This window comes from Balaenoptera musculus, chromosome 19, assembly GCF_009873245.2.
Source record: "Balaenoptera musculus isolate JJ_BM4_2016_0621 chromosome 19, mBalMus1.pri.v3, whole genome shotgun sequence".
Lineage (NCBI taxonomy): Eukaryota > Metazoa > Chordata > Mammalia > Artiodactyla > Balaenopteridae > Balaenoptera > Balaenoptera musculus.
In genome coordinates, this window is record NC_045803.1 from 53257526 (window position 1) to 53281392 (window position 23867).

Here is a 23867-nt window from a genome sequence, read left to right on the forward strand (position 1 = left end):
TCGCTCTCCCCACACGCTCCCCTGTGCCGAGGGTACAGTCCAAAGTTTGAGCTCCGGTGGGCGGGGCTCTAGGGCAGCAGGAACTGCAATTGGTGGCTTTGAAGGTGCAGCAGGCGGGAACAGCTGATGAGGAGAGAGCTGGCCGGCGATGTGGGACGGTAAGAGGACCCCTGGCGGCATGGCATCGGGCCCCCGAGCGTGGCGGGAGCCTTGAAGAAGCCACGTCCCACGCCTCTGAGGCGACTCTTTCGCGACTGCCGCAAGTCCCAAGGTGCGGGATTGGTGCTTGGTCTCGGGCCGGAGGCTGGGGACTACAGTTGAGGCTGAGGTGAGGAGGGCGGTGACGCTGGAGCGTGACGTCACATCCGCCCGTGGTGGGGCGGGGCCTCACGTAGGGCCTGCGTCACGCTGGAGCCGCGCGGAGCTGTCACCGGCTAAACTTATCCCAGCCCTGGGTTGCTGCTTTCCCCAGAGTTGGGTGTCCTGGTTTTTGGTTAACCTTGGCGTCCGTCCTTTTTAGTCTTTGCAGCCTCTCGCATTACTCCTTCTGCTCCTTGTGGCAGCTCTTAGGCTGTGTAGATTTCCAGGAAAGTTACTTAAAAGGGACCTTTTTTGTCATGCGTTCATTCAGCTGTTCTATCTCGAGCACCAAGCCAAGCACTGTGCTAAGCGCTCAGATGTAAAAAGAAATTAGCTAATCACAGGGAATCAGAAGAGTTTTTTCGAGGGTTTTCCAACTTTATTGATGAGATTGCGTGGACTCTTTCTACCAGAATTCTTTAGAATGGCATTCCCAAAGTTTAGCCGGAATTAAGACTCTTAGTCTTAAAATGCAAAAATCTCAAGCCCTTCTCGGTCCCCCACACCCCCCCAGTTTAAATCGTTGGAGCCCACGAATCTGCATTTTAACAACCACCACCCCCCCACCTCCAGTGTTTTTGATGGGAGACGTTGGCTTGATATTGTCACCGACTGTTGGACCCTAATCCTTCCCAGGTTGTTTACCTCCTCGGGCACGGCTGCTTCAGGAGAGTCTCTAAGACTTCATTCCACAAGTATTTCCACTAGACAGTTCTTGGGCTGACACTGTTCTAGATTCTAGGAATGCAGCTATGAATAAGACAAACATAGTTCCTGCCCTAGTGAAGCTGAATCAAATATTTAATGCAATAAAGTAATCAATAAGCAAGATAATTTCAGATAGTTCTGTAAAGACAAGGTGGGGAAATAACTAGATTGGGTGGTCAGGGTAAGTCTCTCTGTGAAGAAGCACGGCTGAGACCTGAATTACAAGAGCCGTGTGAATATGTGCAGAAGAACCTTCTAAGCAGGGGTCACCGCAGATGCAATGGCCCTTAGCTGAAGGGATCCTCTTGTAATAGAGAAACTAGAAGGGCAGTGTAGCTGGAGCTCAGAAAGCCAAGGAGAGAGTGGTAGATGACAGGGAGGCAGGAACCAAACAATGCAGGGCCTTGTGGACCATGGTGAGGATTTTAGTCCTGACATTAAGGCAGGTGGGTCCTGCATCTGGACAAGGAAATGAGTCAGGCTCAATTTTCAGGATCCTGATGCTGCTCCCACATTCTTAATTCAGTTATTTTTCTCTCTAAACAACTCCTAATCATTCCTCTTTATTTTTAACTATTGTTTTTAGTATCTTTTCAAAGTATTGGCTTGGCCAAAAAGTTCATGCGGGTTTTGCCATAAGATGTTACAGAAGAATCCGCACGAACTTTTTGGCCAACCCAATATATTCAACTACCCATATATTTTCAGAAGTGGGTGATGGTAATAAATTATATGCCGTGTTCAACACTTAAATGGTAGAAATACGTCACAGCCAGGATTCTTTTAGGGGAATCTCCTCTATTTGTCCTTGGAAATCCCATAGTTGTGGTGGAAGCAGGTGAGATTGACTGACTTCTGCCTCTAGTCATAAACACAGCCCTTCATGATCTCTGACCTCACCTCCTCCTTTGTGCCTTTTCACTCACCACTCTGACCTCTCTGGAAGCCTCCTTCTCCCTGTCCCTTGAAGGCCCCGAGGCTTTTGCACTTGCTGTTCCATCTGCCTGGAAAGCTCCTCCACCAGCTAGCCCCATGGCTCACTCTCCCTCCGCCAAGGATTGGCTCAAATGTCACCTTCTCTCTGAGGCCTGCTCTCCATCCCCACCACCCATTGCCAGCCTGCTCCACTTTCACTGCTTCCTAACACTGCTCTGTTTTCTCCTCAGCACTTACCACTTTTAACATTTTGGGTGATTTTCCTGTTGCCTGTCTCTCCCAACTAGAAAGGACACTCCATGTTGGCAGGGATTTTTGTCTTTTTGGTTAAAGCTGTATCTATCCCCAGTGCCTAGAAAAGTGCCTGGCACACACGGGTGCTCAGTAATTTGATACATGAATCAGTAAACGAGTGAATGATTCACATGTCATTGCCATCAAAAGATCTAAACACTCTAGCCAGGAAAGGAGGGAGAGCACTAATTTTTAAAAACTCCAAAACATATTTAAATGTACACTTAAGGAGAAAATAATTTAATCCTTCTGTTGAAACACTGTTCGCAGAGCGCCTGAAAAATGGTAAACATTTGGGTGTTTGGCCTACAAATCAAAATTCTGGCTAAAAATATGCTGAAAATTCACTAAGTTACACTTTTGTGTTTGGTTAATACTTTATCGTGCTGTTTTTGGTTTTGTCTTTACGAAAGTGCCAAAGAGATGGATGAAACTGTTTCCGAGTTTTTCAGGAGGACCATCTTGAAAATCCCAATGACTGAAATGATGACAATACTAAAAACCTGGAATTTTTTGTCTGAAAATCAACTGCAGACTGTAAACTTCCGGCAAAGAAAGGAATCTCTTGTTCAGGACTTGGTTCTGCTTTGTGAGGTAACAGTGTTCAAAATGATTAACCTTCAACATGATGCTACCCTTTGGTTTTTTTCTTTCCTTTCCTTAGTCCAAAAGAGATGTAAGGTAGCTGCTAGGCTGTGAAGTTAGGAGGGCTATGTACCACTATAGTGGAAAAGGAACTAATTTTTTTTTTTTAATTTATTTATGGCTGCGTTGGGTCTTCGTTGCTGCATGCAGGCTTTCTCTAGTTGCGGCGAGCGAGGGCTACTCTTCGTTGCAATGCACAGGCTTCTCAGTGTGGTGGCTTCTCTTGTTGCAGAGCACGGGCTCTAGGCGCGCGGGCTCCGTAGTTGTGGCTCGCAGGCTCTAGAGCGCAGGCTCAGTAGTTGTGGCGCACGGGCTTAGTTGCTCCGCGGCATGTGGGATCTTCCCAGACCAGGGCTCGAACCCGTGTCCCCTGCATTGGCGGGTGGATTCTTAACCACTGCGCCCCCAGGGAAGCCCCTCCTCATACTTTTTTTTTTTTCACACACACTGTATTTTATTTTTACAAGCGATAAATAGACTGTTCATTCATTTTTAAATAAATATACTTTATGACCCAGCAATTCCACTTCGAAATTTACATATATGGAAAACATAATAAAAAATAAGGAGGTATATGTAATATCATAATTGATAAACATTTATATACCTAGTTATAGATATGTAAATATCTATATATAAAGATGTTAACGAGCATTGTTTACACACAAAAAATTGGAAACAACTATACTTAGGAGATTAGATAAATAATGATACGTCCACATAAAATATTCTTTAACCATTAAAAAGAATAAACTAGATCTTTCTGTATAACACTGAAAGAAACTATATAATATGTAAACATATAAATGTGTGTGTATAGAGCAGTGGTTCTCAGCTGGGATGATTTTGTCTCCCAGAGGACACAATGTCTAGAGACGTTTTTGGGTGTCAAAACTGTGGGATTGGGGTGCTGCTGGCTTCCAGTGGGTAGAGGCCAGGAATGCTCCTTTACATCCTAGGACAGCTTCTACAACACAGCTTTATCTGACTCAAAATGTCACTAGCACCTGGCTGAGAAAACCTGGGATAGAGGAAATCTAGACGGATACCACAGATTAAAAAAAAAAAAAGTTAAAAGTGATAAATGAGGATTAGATCGGGGGAGAACAGTTGTGAGAACCTGTAATGAGACACGAATCAGAAGGTGTATGTGTTACTTAACAGGAGAGCAGAGATGGGAGACAGGTTGTCAGTAAAGTACTGAGAGGGCCCTCATCTGCTCTAAGCAATCCTAAAATGTGCTGTAGATGGGGTAGAACCACACCTATCACCACGATTACTAAAAATGGTATATTCTCTTTCAGGAGAATCGTGCAAGTCTCAAGGATGCAGCCCTTTTAGACATCATTTGTAAGTTTTGGTGATTTGTATTTATGCTTAACCAGTCCAGTTTCATCAGAGAGGCAGTTTTGTATGTAACGGCTCGGATTCTAGAGTCAAGTTGACCTGGTTTCATATTTCATCTCTGTCACTTACCAGTCTTGTGTCCTTTGCCAAGTCTCACGACCTTTTTTTAAGCCTCAGACTTTTCCTAACTAAAATGGACAATAACAGCTTCTACTTCACAGGATTGTTATGAGGGTTAAATAAGATAAGACTTGAAAAGCCCTTAGCACAGTAACTGGCATACAATAAGCACATAGTTAGTGTTTGTTAGGCTTTGTATTATTATTAACAGAATTTGAAAATAGATGTCTGCGAATGTGTTCTAATTACAGTGCAGCTTGTAAGGAGTGTAAGGATTAACACTGACCGCACTTGCACGTAGTGTGGTCATGGGGGCACTAAGTGGGAGAGGCACACATGGCTCTGGGGTCTGCATGTGCAACTAGAAGGAAAGTGGGCCCCCGGCTAAGATAGGAGACACTAGAGGTGGACCAAGCTTGTCACAAATATCATGGATTAGTCTAGCACGTGTTCTATTTGAGGAAATGTCTGCATTTGTATTTAAGTCCTTGCCATTTATCGTGAACTTCTACACGGGGTTTAAAAGAATCATTAACAACAAAAAGTTTTTAATCTCCATTATTACGATAACAACCTTATTCAAAGATCATTTAGCAGGCCATCTGAACTCTGAAACATAGAACCAAGGAAGAAAATACCAGAAAGAAACAAAACCCTTTGGATGCTATCTTTCAGGGCAGGCATCACATTATACCTGATTACACCTGTTTTGGACAGAACTGGATAATCAAGAATTGTCAGGCCATCGCCATAAATGGGGTGGGATGGGGAGACAAGGACGCCAAGGCACCAGAAAAAGAAAAAAAAAAGACACAGGACAAGAAAAGTAATAAGACATTCTTAAGTTATTTGGGGTATATAGTGACGCTAAGGTTAGTGAAAATGGTAAAGCAGAATGAATACTTTGTTTATACTATATTCAAGACATTTTGTTCAGAAATGAGTAGAAGTACAAATCTGGGCAGCCAAAAACCAAGGAAGTGGTCAGGATGCCCCCCTCAGCCAAGGGCAGTAGCCTCTTTTGTGTAGGTTTGGAAAAGTTTAAAGCTGACTAGCAGCTTGCAGGCCTAGGGGAGGGTTGGCTGACCAGACTTTGATTCTTTTGCTGACCATGTTCTACTAGGCCTATGTCCTTCAGTTAACCATGGTTTTCATAAGAAACACTAAACTTGTTGTATACTCCATCATTCCCATTACTGAGAGATTTTATTAGCAAGCTCAAATTACCATCTGAACTTAAATACACAGATTGAATTCAAAGAACACAAAGAAATGTGCTGATAACTTAAGGAAAACTATTGCTAGACTTCTAAAATAAATACTAAGAAAAAAAGAAAAAAAGAAAAGTAGTAAGACAAAGGCACAGCAGGTTGGTGCCATTGAGTATTGGGGCCAACAGCTCCTCTTATGGGGTGCAGAGCACCTTGGTCCTAGGTCCAAAGACACAGGGATGCAGACCGAGGTCAGCACAGGGACAGAGTAAAGCCAGGATGATAATATGTTGGGACTGAACTCAGTAACTTCCTAGGCCCATTTTTACTCCAAGATACTCTTAAGTTTGTAACTCCTGGAGGGTGTCTTCTATATCATACATTCATTCATTCATTCATCAAATATATATGTTTAATGCCAGCCAGTGGCTAGACACTGGAACTACAGCAGTGAACAAGACTAAGTCCAATATCCCACAGGTACAAGCAGTGTACAAATGAACATCTAAATGTATGCTGTAATGTCAGGTAGTGGTAAGTACTATGAAGGAAACTAAAGCAGGGCGGGATGGGGGGTCGATTTTGGTAGGGTGTTCAGGGCAGGCCGTTCTGCACCGTGGCATTTTAGTAGAGACCAGAATGAGATGTGCAGCGAGCTAGGAGAAGAGTGCTCCAGACTAAGGAAAGCCAATAGAAACACCAGTTCTGGGAGCACGTCATCCCTGGCTTGCTGCATAGATGCAGCAGTCTGTGGAGTAGACCTGTGTGGACAGAATAAATGGTCTAAGAATTAATGCTAAATCTCTACTATACTAATTCTTTATGACTTGTTTTATTTGTCTGGAGTAAATTTAATCCATTTAAAATCTGTATTTTAAATAAAGATCTGTATAACTTAATTCGTAAATTACTGTTATTTTTCTCCACTTTCACATTATTAAAAATATGTATTTATAAGTTGAAAGTTCTCTGATATGATAGTTACTTGAAAGTTCTCTTGATATAATAGTAATAAGCTCTTCCTCCCTGTCTCAGATACTCAATTTCATCGGCATCAGAAAGTTTGGGATGTTTTTCAGATGAGTAAAGGACCAGGTAATGTTTTCCATTTTTAACTGAACACTTGTATTTGATGTTTTGGCAATTTAAAAATGAGTAGCAGTTTGTTCCTCTTAAGTCTCTTTTCTTTCCAAATGCGGTGATTATTACTCATGTATAGAAAAATGAGAAATATATCTGGTGATGCTCTGTCAGGGGTACCAGCAGCGTTTGTGTGATTTGATCATTACTGCTCCTTGAGGTTACACCAAATGCTTATCTTCAGGATCTTTGTAAATGTATTGAAGACACTGTAGCTCCCTTGATTTTTATTTTTCTTTTCATTTTGACAGGTGAAGACATTGACCTTTTTGATATGGAGCAATTCAAAAGTTCATTCAAGAAAATTCTTAAGAGAGCATTAAAAAATGTAAGAATAAAATTTATCTGAATTTCCATAAAATTCAATTTCATGGCGTCTGTGCACTTGAAATTTGCTACTACATTATTTTTTTTCAATTTGTAAGAATTTCAGTTAGTAATATTCCATACTGTTCTATTCTGTATCAAAGACAAACAAAATTTTCCTCTCCCCTTACCTCTCAGTTCAGGGGTATTGCTGCTTTCTCAAGAGCAGTACTGCCCAGTAGGACTGGATGGAAGTGTTCAGCGATGGAAATGTTCTAGATCAGCACCGTCCAGGACCCAGCTAGCAGGCACGTGTGGCTACTGAGCACTTGAAGTGTGGCTGGTGTGACTGAGAAACTAAAATGTTCGTCGTGTTTAACTGTAATGAATTTTAGTTAAATGGCCCTAGGTGCCTCGTGGCCACAACATTAGGGTAGCTCGAGAGCACCGAAGAGTCCTCAGCTCCCAGTCTGTTTCCACAGTACCACCTCAACATCTTATCCTAGGTTGAGGTGATTGCTTTTTTTTTTTTTTTAATTTTTATTTTATATTGGAGTATAGTTGATTAACAAGGATGTGTTGCAGGCATACAGGAAAGTGATTCAGTTATACCCATACAAGTATCCATTCTCTTTCAAATTCTTTTCCCATTTAGGTTATTACAGAATATTGAGCCAAGTTCCCTCTGGTATACAGTCGGTCCTGAGGTGATCACTTTTTAACAGCCTCCCCTACTTCATTCCCTTTCCACCTTACTCTGCCTTAGTCCTCCTTGCATATAAAGAAAAGCCAAAAACTCTGTCCCATTCACCATGCTCTGGCCGTCCTCTCTGGCATAGTGGTGTTCCCTCTTCTCTGATAAACTCCTTGACCTGTCTCTCCATCCCCTTACCTCATCCTGTCTCTAACTGGTCCTGCTTTCTACTTACCCACCTGTCACCCAACATATTCCCTCATCTCCTTTCTTATAATGACCCTCTGTGTGTGCTGTGAATCCATCTCCTATGTCTTCATCCAACATACCTGCTTTATTTTCCTCTGTTCTCTTGCATCCTTAATCTCTTGCCTCTTCTGATTCCTACTCTACTGCTTATAAATGTGCTCAGGTCTCAGTAAAAGTACATCCTTTCCCCAGGCTCATCCTCAAGCTCTTTTCTTTCTGCCACAAGACTCTTGGAGGGAAATATTTCTTCTTGCTCCTGATGTGTCACACACGTGGAAGCAATCCCATTGGTCCCTCCTCACCGCCCCCTTCACTTTCCTCCAGCAGGAGCAGGGCCTTAGCCTGAGTGAGAGCAGCTGCCTGCAGGGAGCACCTACTCTGGTCTATTCCTCCAGGGCCAGCTCTGCACCTGCAGGGAGACCACTCAGAGTGGTCCTGCCAGTTACCATGTAGGCTGCTCTGCCTGCTTCTGGATTTGGTATCAGGAGGGCCACTTGCCTGGAGCAAACTCCCCATTCCTTTAATCGCTGTATTTTTTAAAACACTTCAATAACCCTTAAGACAAGTCAACCCGGCCCCTACCCCCAATTACTCTTCTTTGTCAAAAATGTCCTGTTTCTTCAGATGAATCTTAGAAACATTTTCTCAGGTTTACAGAACAAAACAAAATCTTCAGCCTTTTGAGTAGGGGTGCATTTATTTATTTTTTGACTGTGCCACACGGCTTACAGAATCTTAGCTCCCTGACCAGCGATTGAACCCAGGACCTCAGCAGTGAGAGCGCAGAGTCCTAACCACTGGACCACCAGGGAATTCCCTGCATTTAATTTATAAATTAATTCAAAGAAAATTGTGAACCAAGAGAAGGTATGTCTCCTTTTTTTTTAAATTTTGTGAATAAGCAAGCACTTTTTTCTACCTCGCTCCTAAGTTCTTATTTTGGATTATATTATTTGAAAACTCTTCTTACCATGAAATTATGAACTTTGCAGACGTTACAGGAGAGTCCTGTCTGGACTGTGGCTGTGGCACATGCACCTGCTTTTTTTTTTTTTTTTTTAAAAACAAAGAGCCTCATTACCACATAACCCCTGGCCAGCCCTCCAAAAGTGTTGTGGATATGTGGTTTGGACCCTTCTGGAAGCAGCCTTCTTATGAAGGTGAACATGACTGGCTAACTCATCTTGAGAAACACTCGCAGCAAACACTCCCACCCTACTTCACCCAAAACAAGAAACCTAGAGAGTGTCTCTCTCTCTCTCGGGTCCAGTTCAGAGTTTCTCTGCATCTTCCCTCCCAGCACCTTCTCCTCACCTGATGGTCTTTCCTGTCCCCCTTTTAAGCACCAGGAACTTCTGTTCTCTTAACCCCAGGCCACTGCCCTCACCACGCAAGGAGAAAAGAGTCTGAAATACTCACATTTCCTCCCACTTTGATGCCCACGTATTTCAGTTGTTAGATTTCTCTTTTCTTATCACTATCAAAAGCTTTTGCCTCCTGAATGAATTTCAGGCACACTAGCGGTGGAGGCTGGGAGGACAAAGGAGCTTTTTTACTGATCATATCTGTCCTGCCTGAAAGGCCAGCTAGAGAGTGACATGCTGTGTATGCGGCAGGTTTTAGATGAGGAGGATGAACAGGTAAAGGCCGTGTGTCTTCTCTGTCTCCCCGTCCCTCTACTCCGAGGTGGCCCACATGTCCTCACCCCCTTCCTCAACTGACTGAGGACTCCCGGCTTATCTCCACCTTCCTCCACATAACTTAACTAGTGGCTGGATAACCCCACTTTCCCAAAGGCTGATGATGGTGACGTCATGACAAAAAGCATCTCCTCGTGCCCAGGAGTGAAGAGTGACTCACCTGCTGCTCTAGGACAGGCACCTTAACCTTTTTGTGCCAAGGACCCTTTGGCTACTAGTGAAGCTTATGGACCACTTCTCAGAAAAGTGTATTTAAATGCTATAAAATAAAATCCATAGACTCACAGGGGAAACAAATGATATTAAAAATACAGTTATTAAGGTATTAAAATGCCAAATTGTGATAAGTAATGCATGTGCTTCTTTATTAACACAATAAATAATCCCATGATGGGTCTAAAAGCAACTAGTTTCAAAGTACTAATAGGTGTAAATGATATTTTTGAGGCATGTGCAACAGTTATGATAAGAGTATTTAGGATTTCTATGGACAACAAAGTAACAGGTCCTAAAATTCCACTGTTTTGATGCCTACTTTCCAATTGAAGGAGATGCTAAATTTCAGTTAGAAATTAGTACAAATAAAGATGAAATTTTTCCCCCACCAAGTCCACAGATGCCCTGAATTCTAACCATGGGCTTCAGGTAAAGAACTCCTGCCCTGAACCAATGGGGGAAAGAAGCTGATATGAGAGGACACAGGGACCCTAACTGGGGAGTGATGGGTGGAGAGTGAGTGAGTGAGTGTGTGTCTGTGTCTGTGTGTGTGTGTGTGAGAGAGAGAGAGAGGGAAGATTAACTGCACATCTTACCAGGTAAAACTCTTCAAAATACAAAGTTCTTGGAAAAACTTACAAAGAAGAGACAAACTAAAAACTGTTTCACTTGTAAGGTAGCACATTTTCTGTCCCTTTCTATGCCTGTATCATGTAGTATAATAATGATGGTCTGTGTTTAAGTATGTTAATGTGTTAAATATGTGGTGATTCTTTGTATCGTAAGCTTCATTTGATTCTCACGCCAAACATACGTATGTGCGGTAGCTTGTGGGCCTTGGCCACTTACTGACAGTTGATGGCTAGTGGAGGATACCCTGGCCAAGAGAACAGTTCCAGTTTCGCCAAACCACTTAGGACCCTTGGCCACACTCGTTTATGTCATCTTAAATTTTTTTTTTTTTAATTTTTTGGCTGTGCCACATGGCATGTGGGATCTTAGTTCCCTGACCAGGGATCAAACCCGCGCCCCCCACATTGGAAGCACGGAGTCTTAACCACTGGACCGCCAGGGAAGTCCCTTGGCTGCACTCGTTTAAGCTTGAGCAATATTAATCTGAGCTCTCCTCTGTGAAACGCTTTATCCCAGGTATTGCAGGATGATCTCCATTGAGGTAGTTTCTTGGGAAAATAATAAATGTCTATATTTGGGTCCTGCCTCTACAGGTATCTGAGTATCTTCTTTACTGTAAGAATGTGAGATGGAGCATTGGCCAGCTGGGCCAGGATTACACTGACTCTGTGGACGCCCTTTCCTCTTAGCCTACTGATTTTTAACCTTTGTTTGGACTATAGACCCTTATGAAAATTTTGATAAGTGGCATAGCACCTCTCTAGAAAAGCATACCTTTAGACATGTCCATCCAATGGTGCATCCAATTCAGGAGGTCACAGACCTCTTTAAGTCCCTTCATGAGCCCTCACTTAAGTTATCCTCATTCTAGACTAGCGACTACCTGACTCCGTTGAATGCTACCAATTTTCTCCTAGTGAAAATGTGCCCTCCGTATACTACACTCAATGTTGACTTTACACACTTTTCTTTTGTAATGTGATGCAAAGAGGCTATTCAGAATAAGAGCCTGTCCTCTTCCATTCGAGCTGGCAGAGGTCCACTGCATGCCTGTTGGGGCCGAGGGCTGTGCTGCTCACCCAGGGGAAGGCCAGACTGCTCTGTACCCTCCATGCCCCTTGTCCTGGGTTCCTTGTCTGATACACTGAGGAAATTCGGGGAAGCAACCAGATAAAGAGTGGGCAGAGTCAGAATACAGTCGGCCCTCCATATACATGGGTTCCGCACCCATGGATTCAACCAACCACAAATTGAAAATATTCAGGAAAAAAAATTCTAGAAAGTTCCAAAAAGCAAAACTTGAATTTGCTTTGGGTCAGCAACTGTTTACATAGCATTCATGTTGTATTTATGATTATTTACATGGCATTTACTTTCTATTAGGTATTATAAGTAACCTGGAAATGACTTAAAGTATGTGGGAGGATCTCATAGGTTATTTGCAATTACTACACCATTTTATATAAGAGACCTGAGCATCCTTGGATTTTGGTATCCTGGTATCTGAGAGGGGTCCTGGAACCAATCATCCAGAATCCTTAGGGACAACTGTAACTGCCTTCTTTGCTAATGTCAGCAGCCATGTGATCACCAGGAATAAGATACAAGACGGAGGAAATAAAGAGATGTGAGCAGGGGATTCCCTGGTGGTCCAGTGGTTAGAATTCCACACTCTCACTGCCGAGGGCCCGGGTTCAATCCCTGGTCAGGGAACTAAGATCCCACAAGCTGCGCAGCACAGCCAGGAAAAAAAAAAAAAAAAACAAGGATGTGGGCAAGCCAAGTGCGCCTGTCTCAAGTATCTCCAGGGTCTGAGCTGCAAGGGGGGCTAATAATCTAGGAGTGAGCTATTAAATTCCATAGAAACTGGCAATCATATTTAAAAGTTTAGAAAGGTCTATATTTTATCCATGAAATGGAAACCGTGTAGAATTTCTTATAGTCTCGCTATGTAACTGCTTTGGGGTAATTTTTAGCACCTGAGCTAAATGCATAAAAGCATTAGGATTAGTATTTTTTTAAGCCCACTGCTACATAGAAATCTTACTATTAAACTTTACAGTGCACGCTAGGTCTGTGTTCAATGCTAAAAATGCTTCCTTATAAGATATCTCATTTGTGAGGCTGCCTTGCTTCATAAACTTATAGTTTTTCAGAACAAAGCCCAAGAAATTATTGAAAATTTCTGATGTCATATCCTGCTTGTAGGATTTAAAATTTTTTTCCTTCCAAAAGACTTTGCAAGGCATGAATGTATCTTTACAAAACGACCACAAAATATTTTCCCAAAGATTTCCCAAAACACTGTAATGAAAAGTAGGAGAGGGACTTCCCTGGTGGTCCAGTGGTTAAGACGCCATGCTTCCACTGCAGGGGGCATGGCTTCAATCCCTGGCTGGGGAACTAAGATCCTGCAGATCTCAGCCGGTGTGCAAGATTATAGTAACATCCTTCACCCCTAAAAAGCACCTGTTGTTGGTGCCACATGAGATTTTAATTAGGAAACTTACATCTTTTTTTTTTTTAAATAAGGTGACAGTCAGCTTCAGAGACGCTGAGGAGAATGCAGTATGGATTCGAATTGCCTGGGGAACACAGTATAGAAAGCCAAACCAGTACAAACCTGCTTACGTGGTGTATTATTCCCAAACTCCATATGCCTTCACTTCTTCCTCCCAACTGAAAAGCAATCTACCCCTTCTGGGTCAGGTATGGAACCAATTACTATAAGCTATAACTCTGTATTATCCTTATCTCAGGTCCATGTAGGTTTAAACTGCTCAATATCATTTGATATAAAATGCGACCTGTAGGGGGACTTCCCTGGCGGTCCAGTGGTTAAGACTCCGCGCTTCCACTGCATGGGGCACAGGTTCAGTCCGTGGTCAGGGAACTAAGATCCAGTATGCTGCACGGCGCAGCCAAATAAAAAAATACCACCTGTAATTCTTGATCTCCTAAAATAAGAAGCAGAAAATGTTATTATTCTACAAGTGGGAGCACAGCATAAGCATTGGTTTAGAACTCTTCATTACTGTCTTGTAATTGAGAAGTAATACACAATCAAGGTAAAAATCCAACCAACATAGAAGTCTCTGAACAGTCTTTTAAGACTCCATACACTTCTGCGCAATCCCACTCACCCAAAATAACTGCTTTTAACAGTTCTGCTATTTCCTTTCAGAAGATGTTTTATTACAAAAACCACGCTGGTACATAGGGTCTGTAATTTGCTTTTTCTAACTTAACAGAACATTTCAATGAGGTTACATATGAATGTACCTCACTACATTTTCATGACCTCATCATTTGCCTATTAATGAACATTACTTTCATTTGTAACCATTTTCCCCACATTGCGTACACAAGAAGAGTGCTTTAACAGAAGATGGTCCCCTGGTCAGAGCCTGCTTCTGTTTATGGCTCTGCCTTTGGTATCACAGGCTTCCTAGCATCTTCCCCCAAATAAGCCCTCCCTAAATTAGCCTGGCAACTGCTGCTGCTTTGACCGTCTTAACATGCACAACTACAATGGTGCTTCAGTTGGTTCCAGAGCTGATTGTAGATAAGCAGCTCTGCCGTCCTGGCTGCATCATCTCTAGTGCCGAGTAGAACACCAAGTCCTCCAGGCAGGCGGACTTGTCATTTAAGTTCCTTAGGTGTTTACTGAAATGGCAGAAGGATTGCTACTGCTGCTCACTTCTGTTTCTTTCTAACACTTAACTCTCCTTTACATCTGGAGTCTCTCCTCCACAATAAACAGTGGTTTTCCATCCACTGACAGCCAGGTGAGTCCACCATATCCCACCTAGTTTAAACATCGCCCCAAAAGCTCATGTTCTTTTCTAATGTGTATCTTAAGGCAAACCTATTTCTACCCTCTAGTTCCAGGTAAATACCTTATGCTACTAATTCTGTTTCAGTCTTCCAACTTGTTTCCCCAGACGATGGGAAGCTTTTATAAGTTGCATTTAATTTGCACTTTTTTCTTCAAAATTTGTCCTAGAGCGTACATACATATTTGCATTTTTGTACGGCAGTATCGTAGTATTAATGACTAGTAATCAAAAATGGTAACATTTGAGTATTCACTGTTTATTCTTAACTCTGAATTTCATTTATTATAATTCCTAACTTTAAACAGGATCGCTTTGGGACTTCCCTGGTGGTCCAGTGGTTAAGAGTCCGTGCTTCCACTGCAAGGGGCACGGATTCGATCCCTGGTTGGGGAACTAAGATCCCACATGCTGCTTGGTGCAGCCAAGAATTTTAAAAAATATATTTTTTTAAATTAAAAAAATAAACAGGATCACTTTTCTAAAAATGGTATTACAAAAGACCTTGCATTTGTGAGAATCTTAATGCCATTAGACCCTGTTTTCGTTTTTCAAGCTAAGTAACAGGCCATGAGATTTAATTGTTCTGGATTTTTTCCTGAACAAGTATTGTAAATACAGAGATAGACACAGTAATGCTAATAGTCTTGCTAATTTTCCCTTCAAGGCACTGACAATTGCTAGCAAACACCATCAGATTGTGAAAATGGACCTCAGAAGCCGGTATCTGGACTCTCTTAAGGCTATTGTTTTTAAACAGTATAATCAGGTGAGCCCATCAGTGACTATTTAAAGTTAAGTCTCCATTTTCTCTTTCACACATAATTTAGAAGCTGAGCAGGTGGGAAAGTCTACCTCCAGTGACAGGAGATCACGTCAGATATCCCTGAAGTGCAGAAACTTTTCAGTTAACATGAAAGGAAACAATATAATTTCTCACTCTCATCTTTTTATAGTTGCGTTGTATTTTATACTGCCCATTAGTCATTGGGGTCTATGTTATAGGTCCCCGTTTCCAAATCATCTATTCCAATCAGAATTTATTTTCTCTTCAGAGTAACTCGACACTGTCTTTTGAAGCTGATTATATTATTCTGTTCTGCAAGAGAGAAGCAGATTTTTTTGTCCCATCAGTCAAGCAGCTGATACAGGAGTTGGAAGTAAAGGAGAAGGCATTGGTTTATTAAGTCCCACAATTTATTTGTCAAAATTATTTGAACGCATTGTTCCCCTTTAATGATAAGAACGGATCTGGCCTTGCTCCCAGGCTCAGGGATTTTTTTTTTTTTTTTTCCTCTGCATGGCATCTGTGTGCTCATATGTTCAAACTCCTATAGGATTGTTAAGGCTCTGTGTATATCTTTGAGCCCTTAGGTATGTTATACTTATGTATTTTCATCTGTTCTAAGTAGAAAGAAGTGATGGCTCTCTGCAAGCTACTCTTTAAGGAAAAAATCTAACATTAAGAAGTTAGATAATGATTTTCTCCCACAGCAGCCCCCCACTCTTACCTACCATCCTCCTACCAAATTGCTATCAACGGTTCTCCTATGACAGTTGCATTTCTAGGAAAATTCATATTGTCAAACACTTAATTATAAAAACAATGGCTTCAGTGGGGAAAGTAAGCGAAGGGGTCTGAGAGGTTCAGACTTACAATAGGAAAGTTACTTTTCGATAAGGAATCTCAGCAAATTTTTTACAGTTATAAAGACATAGATATAAAGCTGAAACATCACATTGTAAATGCTGCCTCTGATTCCTCTAGCTTTTGCATTCACCAGCTATACTTCTTCCAGATCCATTTTTCACGTTAACAAGGTACAGAGCTCCTCAAACAAAGCAGCCATGTTGCTGGCATTCTCTGCCAACATCGCTCTAGGAGAAATGCTCAACTCAGTATGCAAATGGCCTCAAATCTTTGTGTTGGGAAAAACTAAAGATAAGATTTGCCATACTTTTGTACATTAAAACCAATTAATATCTATACTTCAAGGTGATAAAATTAGGAAAACATTCACTTTTTTCTTTTTTCTTTTTCCTAGACCTTTGAAACTCACAACTCTACTACACCTCTACAAGAAAGAAGCCTTGGGCTAGATATAAATAGTATGTGTGTTTTAAGATAAAACTGAAATTTGGAAGGACATTCCTTTTCAGATTTCTGTCACCCGGGAAAACATTTATGTACCAGGATTGTGATTCAAAAGTATTTACTGTTTTCAGAAAATTGAAAATTAAATTTCTGTTGAAGTGGGGAAGCTAAGCTACCATAATATCTTTTAGAATTTACTAGACTGGCATCTAATAATAATCACAACAAAAACAAAAATTAACTAACAGTTGTTGAGCATTTCTTCTGTGCCAGGCACCATACTAAGGTGTTTATATGAGTCATTTCCTATTTCTTCACAGCAGTCCCATGAACAAGCTCTTTTCATCAGGAAACTGGGTTTCAGAGAGGTTTAGTAACTTGTGAGGCAAAATCACATAGCTAGGAATCGGCAAAGCCAGGAGTGAAATCCGAATCTGAGCCTGGAGCCCAGGCTCTTAATGCTTCCTGAGTACTTTATTGCATCTCGCAGGTATTGCGTTATTTACAAATTGAAGGTTTGTGGCAACCCTGCGTTGAGCAAATCTCTCGGCGCCATTTTTCCAACAGCATTTGCTCATTTCATGTCTCTGTGTCACATTTTCGTAATTCTCACAATATTTCAAACTTTTTCATTATTATTATATTTGTTATGGTGATCTGTGATCAGTGATCTTTGATGTTACTATTCCAAAAAGATTACAACTCCCTGAGGGCTCAGATGATGGTTAGCATTTTTTAGCAATAAAGTACTTTTTAAATAAGGTATGTACATTGTCCTTTTAGACATAATACTGTTGCACATTTAATAGACTGCAGTACAATATAAACATAACTTTTATATGCACTGGGAAACTAAAAACTTCATGTGACTCACTTTATTGCAGTGGTATATAACTGCACCCGCTTATCTCTGAGGTGCGCCTGTAATCAGAATTGTTACGCTGTTGGTACTCACAGGTGACATGAGTCCTTTCCTAGAAAACCCAAGACAATAGAGTATGAAACTACTAATGTGGATCAGAAAGTTCAGAAAAGTGATGGGGTACAATATAGATTTATAAAAATGAAAATGTTCCTCTCTCTTGGCAGTGATTTGGCAATAAAATGAAATGGTACAGCCATTATGAACTAAACATATTTATGACTTTCCAATGGCATAAGAACTGCTATTGATTTTATGTTAAGTAAAGAAAGCAGGATACAAAATTGTGTGTATTTTATAATCCCAGTTTAAAAAATACATATCTTTTTATTCACTGAAAAAAGGGTTAGACAAATAGATTAAAATGTTAACAGTACTTATCTCTGTGTGGTGGAATTATGGGTGATTTTTATTTTCTCTTACCAGCCTATACTTTCCAGCTTTTCAACAATAAGAAATTATTACAATCGAGAAGAAACAGTAAACATTATTTTTAAGTTATACAAGCAAGTTGAAAGGTTAGGAATGAAAGGATGATACTTTATGGATGAAATATATTAACATATATAAAATATATAATATTATAATAATATTAAATATATAACAGCTGTTTCTCTTGAAATCTTCCATCTGTAGTGGATTCAAGGATCATTCATGAAAACAAAATAGAAAAAGAGAGAGTCCAGAGAGTGACTCAAGAAATTTTTGGAGACTATCCACAACCAAGACTAGAATTTGCACAATATAAGGTAGGACACTGCTATAAACTAACTACAAGTTATCAATATTTTTTAAAAAGAACTAAAACTGTAAGTGGAAAACAGATCTAAGAAACTGTCTCTCATTCATTTGTCACTTTAATGTTGTATAATAAGTTTATGAGTTAAAATAGACTTCTTTATCATATTTAGTAAGTTCCTCTGTTGCAAAGGAGACCTTTGGAAATGTTGAATTTGCCTTTTCATTTCACCTTTCATATTAATTCAGTTATGTATAACCAGCTGTGATCTGTATTTTTGAGAAAAAAAAAAAAAAAGGTAGGTTATACCTTTCTAGCCCACCCACACCTAGAACAATGCTTGCACATGGTCAGTGCTCATAAATACTTATTAAATAAAAGAGTGAGTAAATAAGTCATTACAAAGCCCAGTTGGCATCACGTGGAGAAAACCCAGCAGCCTGCAAACCTGGCTCGTTCCAGAAGCTTGCCCACCAGGAAAGCCAGGTGGGGGGCAAGCCCATGGCCACCATTAGAAGAATTCAAGGCTTTATATCACCATCACCCTAGTCTAATACTCATGCTCATAAAGCTAACACCCCCTCCCCTCAAACCTTCCAATAAAATTCTTTCTGCTTAGAAGGAACCTTCTGCAGCTACGGACCACACTTTAAGTCTACCATTGATCTGCTCACTCAGGCCCAGTGCCTGTTTGGTTTGATTTGTTTTTAGTGGGAAAAGTTGACTGACACCTTTCAAGTTATGCTCCCTGAATGGCAGGTTTCAACCCATTTCTTTTGAACAGCTCACACTCTTAAGACAGTCATTCTCAAAATGTGGTCCCTGGACCAGCAGAATCAGCCTCAGCTGGGAATATGGGTAAGAAATGCAGGTTCTTGGCCCCATTCTAGTCCTACTGGATCACGGACTCTGGAGGTGGGTCCCAGACATCTGTCTTCACAAGCCCTCTAGCCGATTCTGCACAGAGAACCACTGATGTAGGATACATAAGATTTAGTCCACAAAACTTCTCTTTATACACATCTTAGAATGGGTCTATTCTATAAGTCAAGGCACACATTTATTCATACCTGCCACTAATTTTTCCCTACCTTTTCTATTTTGAAAAATGTCAAACCTTCAGAAAACATGCAAGAATATTACAATGAGCATTCATTTCCCCTTTGTTTCAAAATTTACTAATCATTAACATTTTGCCACATCTGCTTTCTTTCTTTCTCTTTCTTTATTCTGAACCATTTGAATTAGTTGCAGACATTACTCACCCTCTAAATATTTCAGCATTCTGTCTCTAAATTTTAAGTTAAAGAAGTTAGAATCTAAGAGCCAAGTACCTACTGAAGTAGCAGTACTTATATATTTGATGATATGAAGGAACTGTTATTAATTTTTTTAGGTGTGGTAATGTGATGGGGGTGAAGTTTTGAAAAAGAGTCCTTTTTAGGACTCTTTTAGATACATTGAAATATTTGCAGGTGGGACACTATGGTGTCTTGGATTTGCTTCGAAATAATCCAGTGGGGGTGGGCAGTAGGGAACGGAAGGTCGAGTAATGGATGGAACAAGACCAGTCATTGTTTCAGCTGGGTGATGTGCACGTGGGGACTCATTACACTGCGCTCCTCACTTTTGTATGTTTTCTAAATCTTCTATAATAAGAAGTTAAACTGCGGTAGTGACTCAAAACACATGACATTTTTACATTGAAATGACAGATTACAAAAAACAGTGCTCATTTTCCATTAAGAATGCAAACCTAATGCTCAGGTAAAGGGCATCTGAGGGCGGAACTGACATGCAAGGTCTCCTGTGTGTCAGGCACTGTGCACGCTTGGCTTTTTGCATGTGATATTTTTGGATATACTGGTTGCCCTCAACGTTTGCAATTAGCAAATTAAATGGTTCCCACCCCCATTAGTCCCTGTGTTTCTTGATAACAAGAATTAGTGAAATACATAATCCTATTTCTTTATATTTTGCCATTGCAACTGATATATTTAATCGTCACTTAAAAATATATCTGTTGACAGCTTGAAACGAAATTCAAAAGTGACCTAAATGGGGGCATCCTGGCTGAGAGAGAAGAACCCCTCCGGTGCCTGGTTAAGTTCTCTAGCCCCCATCTTCTGGAAGCACTGAAATCCTTAGCACCAGCCGGTAAGTAGTCAGCATACTTCATCAGCCAGAAGAATTAACAACATACTACATTCGACGCTCTCTTTGCTGACTAATTGCCCCTGAGCTTTCTCATGGCTCTCATCTGCTATCCCATCATGCCCTGTTTTGCATATTCTGCTTCACTTAATTGGGGTCCATGATCCACCCTCTAATCTTGGTCATTTTTAAACTGACTCAAATCGTTGTCCCTGTGATTATTTTCATTTTCTTTTCTTTTTTTTTTTTTTTTTTTTAATTTCAGGTATTGCAGATGCACCACTTTCTCCATTGCTCACTTGCATACCCAATAAGGGAATGAATTATTTTAAAATTAGAGATAAATAAGATGTATGTGGTTTTGTAAGCACAGCGTCCTTTACTGTATTGCATATGCATTTTATAATGACTAGCTGGATAGCTTCTATCTGCAAACTTGTTTTAGAGATTAATCCTTGATGTTGACGATTTAGAAATGTTCAGTATAATTCTTGGGACTGATTCTTTCCTCCTCCTGCAAAGCATAGCAGTTGTGGGACTTTAAGATGTGACAGGATGTCTTTTTTTCTCACTCCTATCTCTCCTCAATCCTGGAGAGGTCTGGTTCCAGTTGCTGGTTTCCAGGGATTTTCTCTTAAGCCTTGGATCACAGAAAGAAGCAACAAGAAACTATACCCAACCCAAAACTTTCCAGGAGAATCATAAAATTGGTCCATTCAAAAGGTAGAATTGGGCCCATTAAGTTATTATTGCAGGAGGTAGCCTATCAGTTGATTCAGCTATATAAAATAATGATTTCATTGTAAATTAGATACTTCTCATCTATTTTATCATACATATGGCATTCCAACTGACAGATAATATACAGGTTTGTGAATAAAGATATTTAAAAACGGGTGTATCGGTCACTTTTGGTGAAAATCCTTCAGTGATCATCACTAAATCGCATGTCCTTTTACAATAACACTTTAAAATCTACTCCCTATCTTGATCCACAAAGGATTTGGGGTTATAACAACATATGTTACAATTATGATAAAATCAAAAGGTGAGGAAATCTGGGCAAATGAAGGACAGAAAAAGAATAGGAGGACAAAATAAAACTAGAGATAAGATTACCACATAAGAACATACAAGTGCCTCCTCAACTGCTAGAATAAAAGGGAAAATTTGGATGGCGTTAGCCAGTGGCCAAAGCAGAGGAGAAAAACACCAATTTAAATGAGATATTTAAAAACTGGTATATCAGTTACTTCTGATGAAAATCAAAAAGAGGCTTAATATACAGATATAAACACAATCAGAAGAGGCTAAACAATGCTTTATACCAATATAGTGTATTGGTATTGTCTATACCAATACCAATAGGTATTTTATGTGAAATATATTTGTTTAGATTTAATTAGCAAATGGCTTAGACACTTCAGTTATCTCAGAGTGAGGCACTGAGTCTGTAGGGGCTTAATAACGCTAATTTTTTTTGTAGACCACAGTCATGGTTTAGAGCATCTGTTCCTACGTGCACACACATGGTAGGCACTTCTACTCAGTGCCTGAATGCCCACATTAGGTCTGCACAGAGGCCCTGCAGGTTCCTGGGATGGTTTCCCACAGGCTCACAGCCTTTTCTGGTGCTTTGCAGGGATGTACAATGAGAGCCTGAACAAGAAAGACACTAATCATATTGGGTTGGCCAGAAAGTCCCTTTGGGTTTTTCTGTAAGATGTTACAGAAAAACCCAAAGGGACTTTCTGGCCAACCCAGTATTACCCAGCCTACAGTGGAATCACTTGAGGCTGCACCCTGCAGCCCTCCCAGACAGAGGCTTCTGCTTCAGGAAATGAGATACAGGGAATGCTTACCTGGTATGTGCTTGAGGGTCCAGAGCCACATACGCCATTCAGACGCAGTCGTGGGATCAGATGGAGCAGTAAATGCAGATCCAAGGATCTCTAGGCCAAAGGAATTTACTGCACGTTAGGTAGGGTCTCCAAAAATGAAAAAGAGCTAATGTTTACTGAGCACTTACTATGTGGCAGGCGCTGTGCCAAGTATTTTATACGCTTTGTCTTATTTTCATAATAATCCTATAAGGCAGGTGGCATTACTAGCCTCACTCTATCGACGTGAATACCAAAGCTTAGTACTAGCTAGTAAGTGACTGAGCCCACATTAACCCCAGGCAGTTGGCCTCCAGAGCCTGCCCTCTTGGACACTGTGCTGGAAGAAACAATAGCCCGTGGATGCTATCTCTCACACAGATGTGGGGGATTTGGGGCCCACAGTACTTTTTAATACAGAATTTGTTACTGTGAAGCAGAATAGTACCCTTCTCAAAGAGGTCCACATCCTAATCCCTGGAATATGTAAATCTGTTACTTTACAAAACAAAAGGACTTTGCAGATGGGGAGGTTATCCCGGATTTCCTGGATGGACCCAGTGTAATCACAAGGGTCCTCAAAAGTGGAAGAGGAATAGAAGAGAGCAGAGGGAGACCTGACTACTGAAGAAATCAGAGTGATGTGAAGAAGCCTCAACTCACCATTAGTGACTTGGAGAAGCTGGAAAAGGCAAGTAAACAGATTCTTCCACAGAGCCTCCTGAAGAAATGCAGCCATGCCGACACCTTGATCTTCACCTAGTAGACTCATTTCAGACTTCTGACCTCCAGAACTGTAAGATAACAAATCTGTGTTGTTTCAGGCCACCAGGTTTGTGGTAATTTGTTATTGCAGCAATAGAAAACAAATAGAGCTGCTAATATATAAAAGCTGGGAGTTTTCACATAAAAATCTTGAAAAATAAACCCGGCAATACCAAAGACGAGTAGTAGCCGCTGCCCCCTTTAAACAAAGGATGTAACTCCCATTCCACTGCAGTCCTCACCCCTCCCTTTTGACTACACCTGGCCTCCTACACTCATTTAAATGGCCTATCTGGTGGTCCCTCTTCCAACTTAGGTTTTGGAACCCTCCTCTGAGCTACACTGTCCCCCAAACAGTAATCAAATTTCAGCAGTTAAAATACAGGCAAGTAAATCTACCCTCCCTAAAATGATTAACTCTGTCAATTATAACAATCCTTTTGTTTGTATAATGTGACCTCGGGCTAGTTACTTACTTCTCTGCAAATGGGGGAAAACTTATAGTACGTACCTGCTAGGTCTGTTTTGAGGACAAAATGAGATACTGAATGAAAAGTGCATTCCCCAGTGTCTGGTAAACAGATAGTTGTAATTCACATACTCTCGCCTCTCCTCCTTGAACACCTGGGTTATTTCCAATCTTTGGGAAGTAAAGTTCTGAACGCATTGCTTTTTCTTCTATCCAATTGTGGCCCGAGGTCAGATTTCTAGGAAGGCGAATAATGGACCAGCGGGACCAATACGTCCTACCTGTCCCCAGGAACCCCTGTGAAGTTTTGTAACCCGCCCGCCTCTTCTGGTAGTGGCTCATGGCAGACGCGCCCTCCGCCACCCGCACACGACGCCGCGGCCGCCCGGGCCCCGCCGGATGCTAATGAGCCGAGAGGCCCCGCCCCCTTCCGGAAGTCGCTGCGGCG

General features: G+C 41.1%; 1 protein-coding gene and 1 long non-coding RNA gene across 7 annotated transcripts; one reads left to right on the forward strand and one right to left on the reverse strand.

Annotated features, from left to right (window-relative positions):
* Positions 1 to 83: 83 nt before the first annotated feature.
* CENPN (centromere protein N) lies at positions 84 to 21204 on the forward strand. Of its 6 annotated transcripts, none has more exons than XM_036833363.1 (11): positions 84 to 158; positions 2712 to 2892; positions 4248 to 4293; positions 6657 to 6716; positions 7013 to 7089; positions 13092 to 13268; positions 15063 to 15164; positions 16441 to 16504; positions 18049 to 18161; positions 20182 to 20308; positions 20571 to 21204. In XM_036833363.1, the coding sequence occupies exons 1-11, from the start codon at positions 127 to 129 to the stop codon at positions 20651 to 20653; spliced, it is 1062 nt and encodes a 353-aa protein (XP_036689258.1). In that variant the 5' UTR covers positions 84 to 126; the 3' UTR covers positions 20654 to 21204. The 6 variants fall into 6 exon arrangements, with proteins under 6 accessions (XP_036689258.1, XP_036689260.1, XP_036689262.1 ...); XM_036833365.1 differs by having other exon boundaries at positions 89 to 328; XM_036833367.1 differs by having other exon boundaries at positions 89 to 328; positions 2751 to 2892.
* LOC118885059 lies at positions 13440 to 23819 on the reverse strand. Its single transcript, XR_005017437.1, has 4 exons — positions 23701 to 23819; positions 22849 to 22979; positions 22168 to 22257; positions 13440 to 13516 (listed from the first exon to the last, which is right to left on the reverse strand). It is a non-coding gene; the product is annotated as an uncharacterized LOC118885059 (long non-coding RNA).
* Positions 23820 to 23867: the final 48 nt, after the last annotated feature.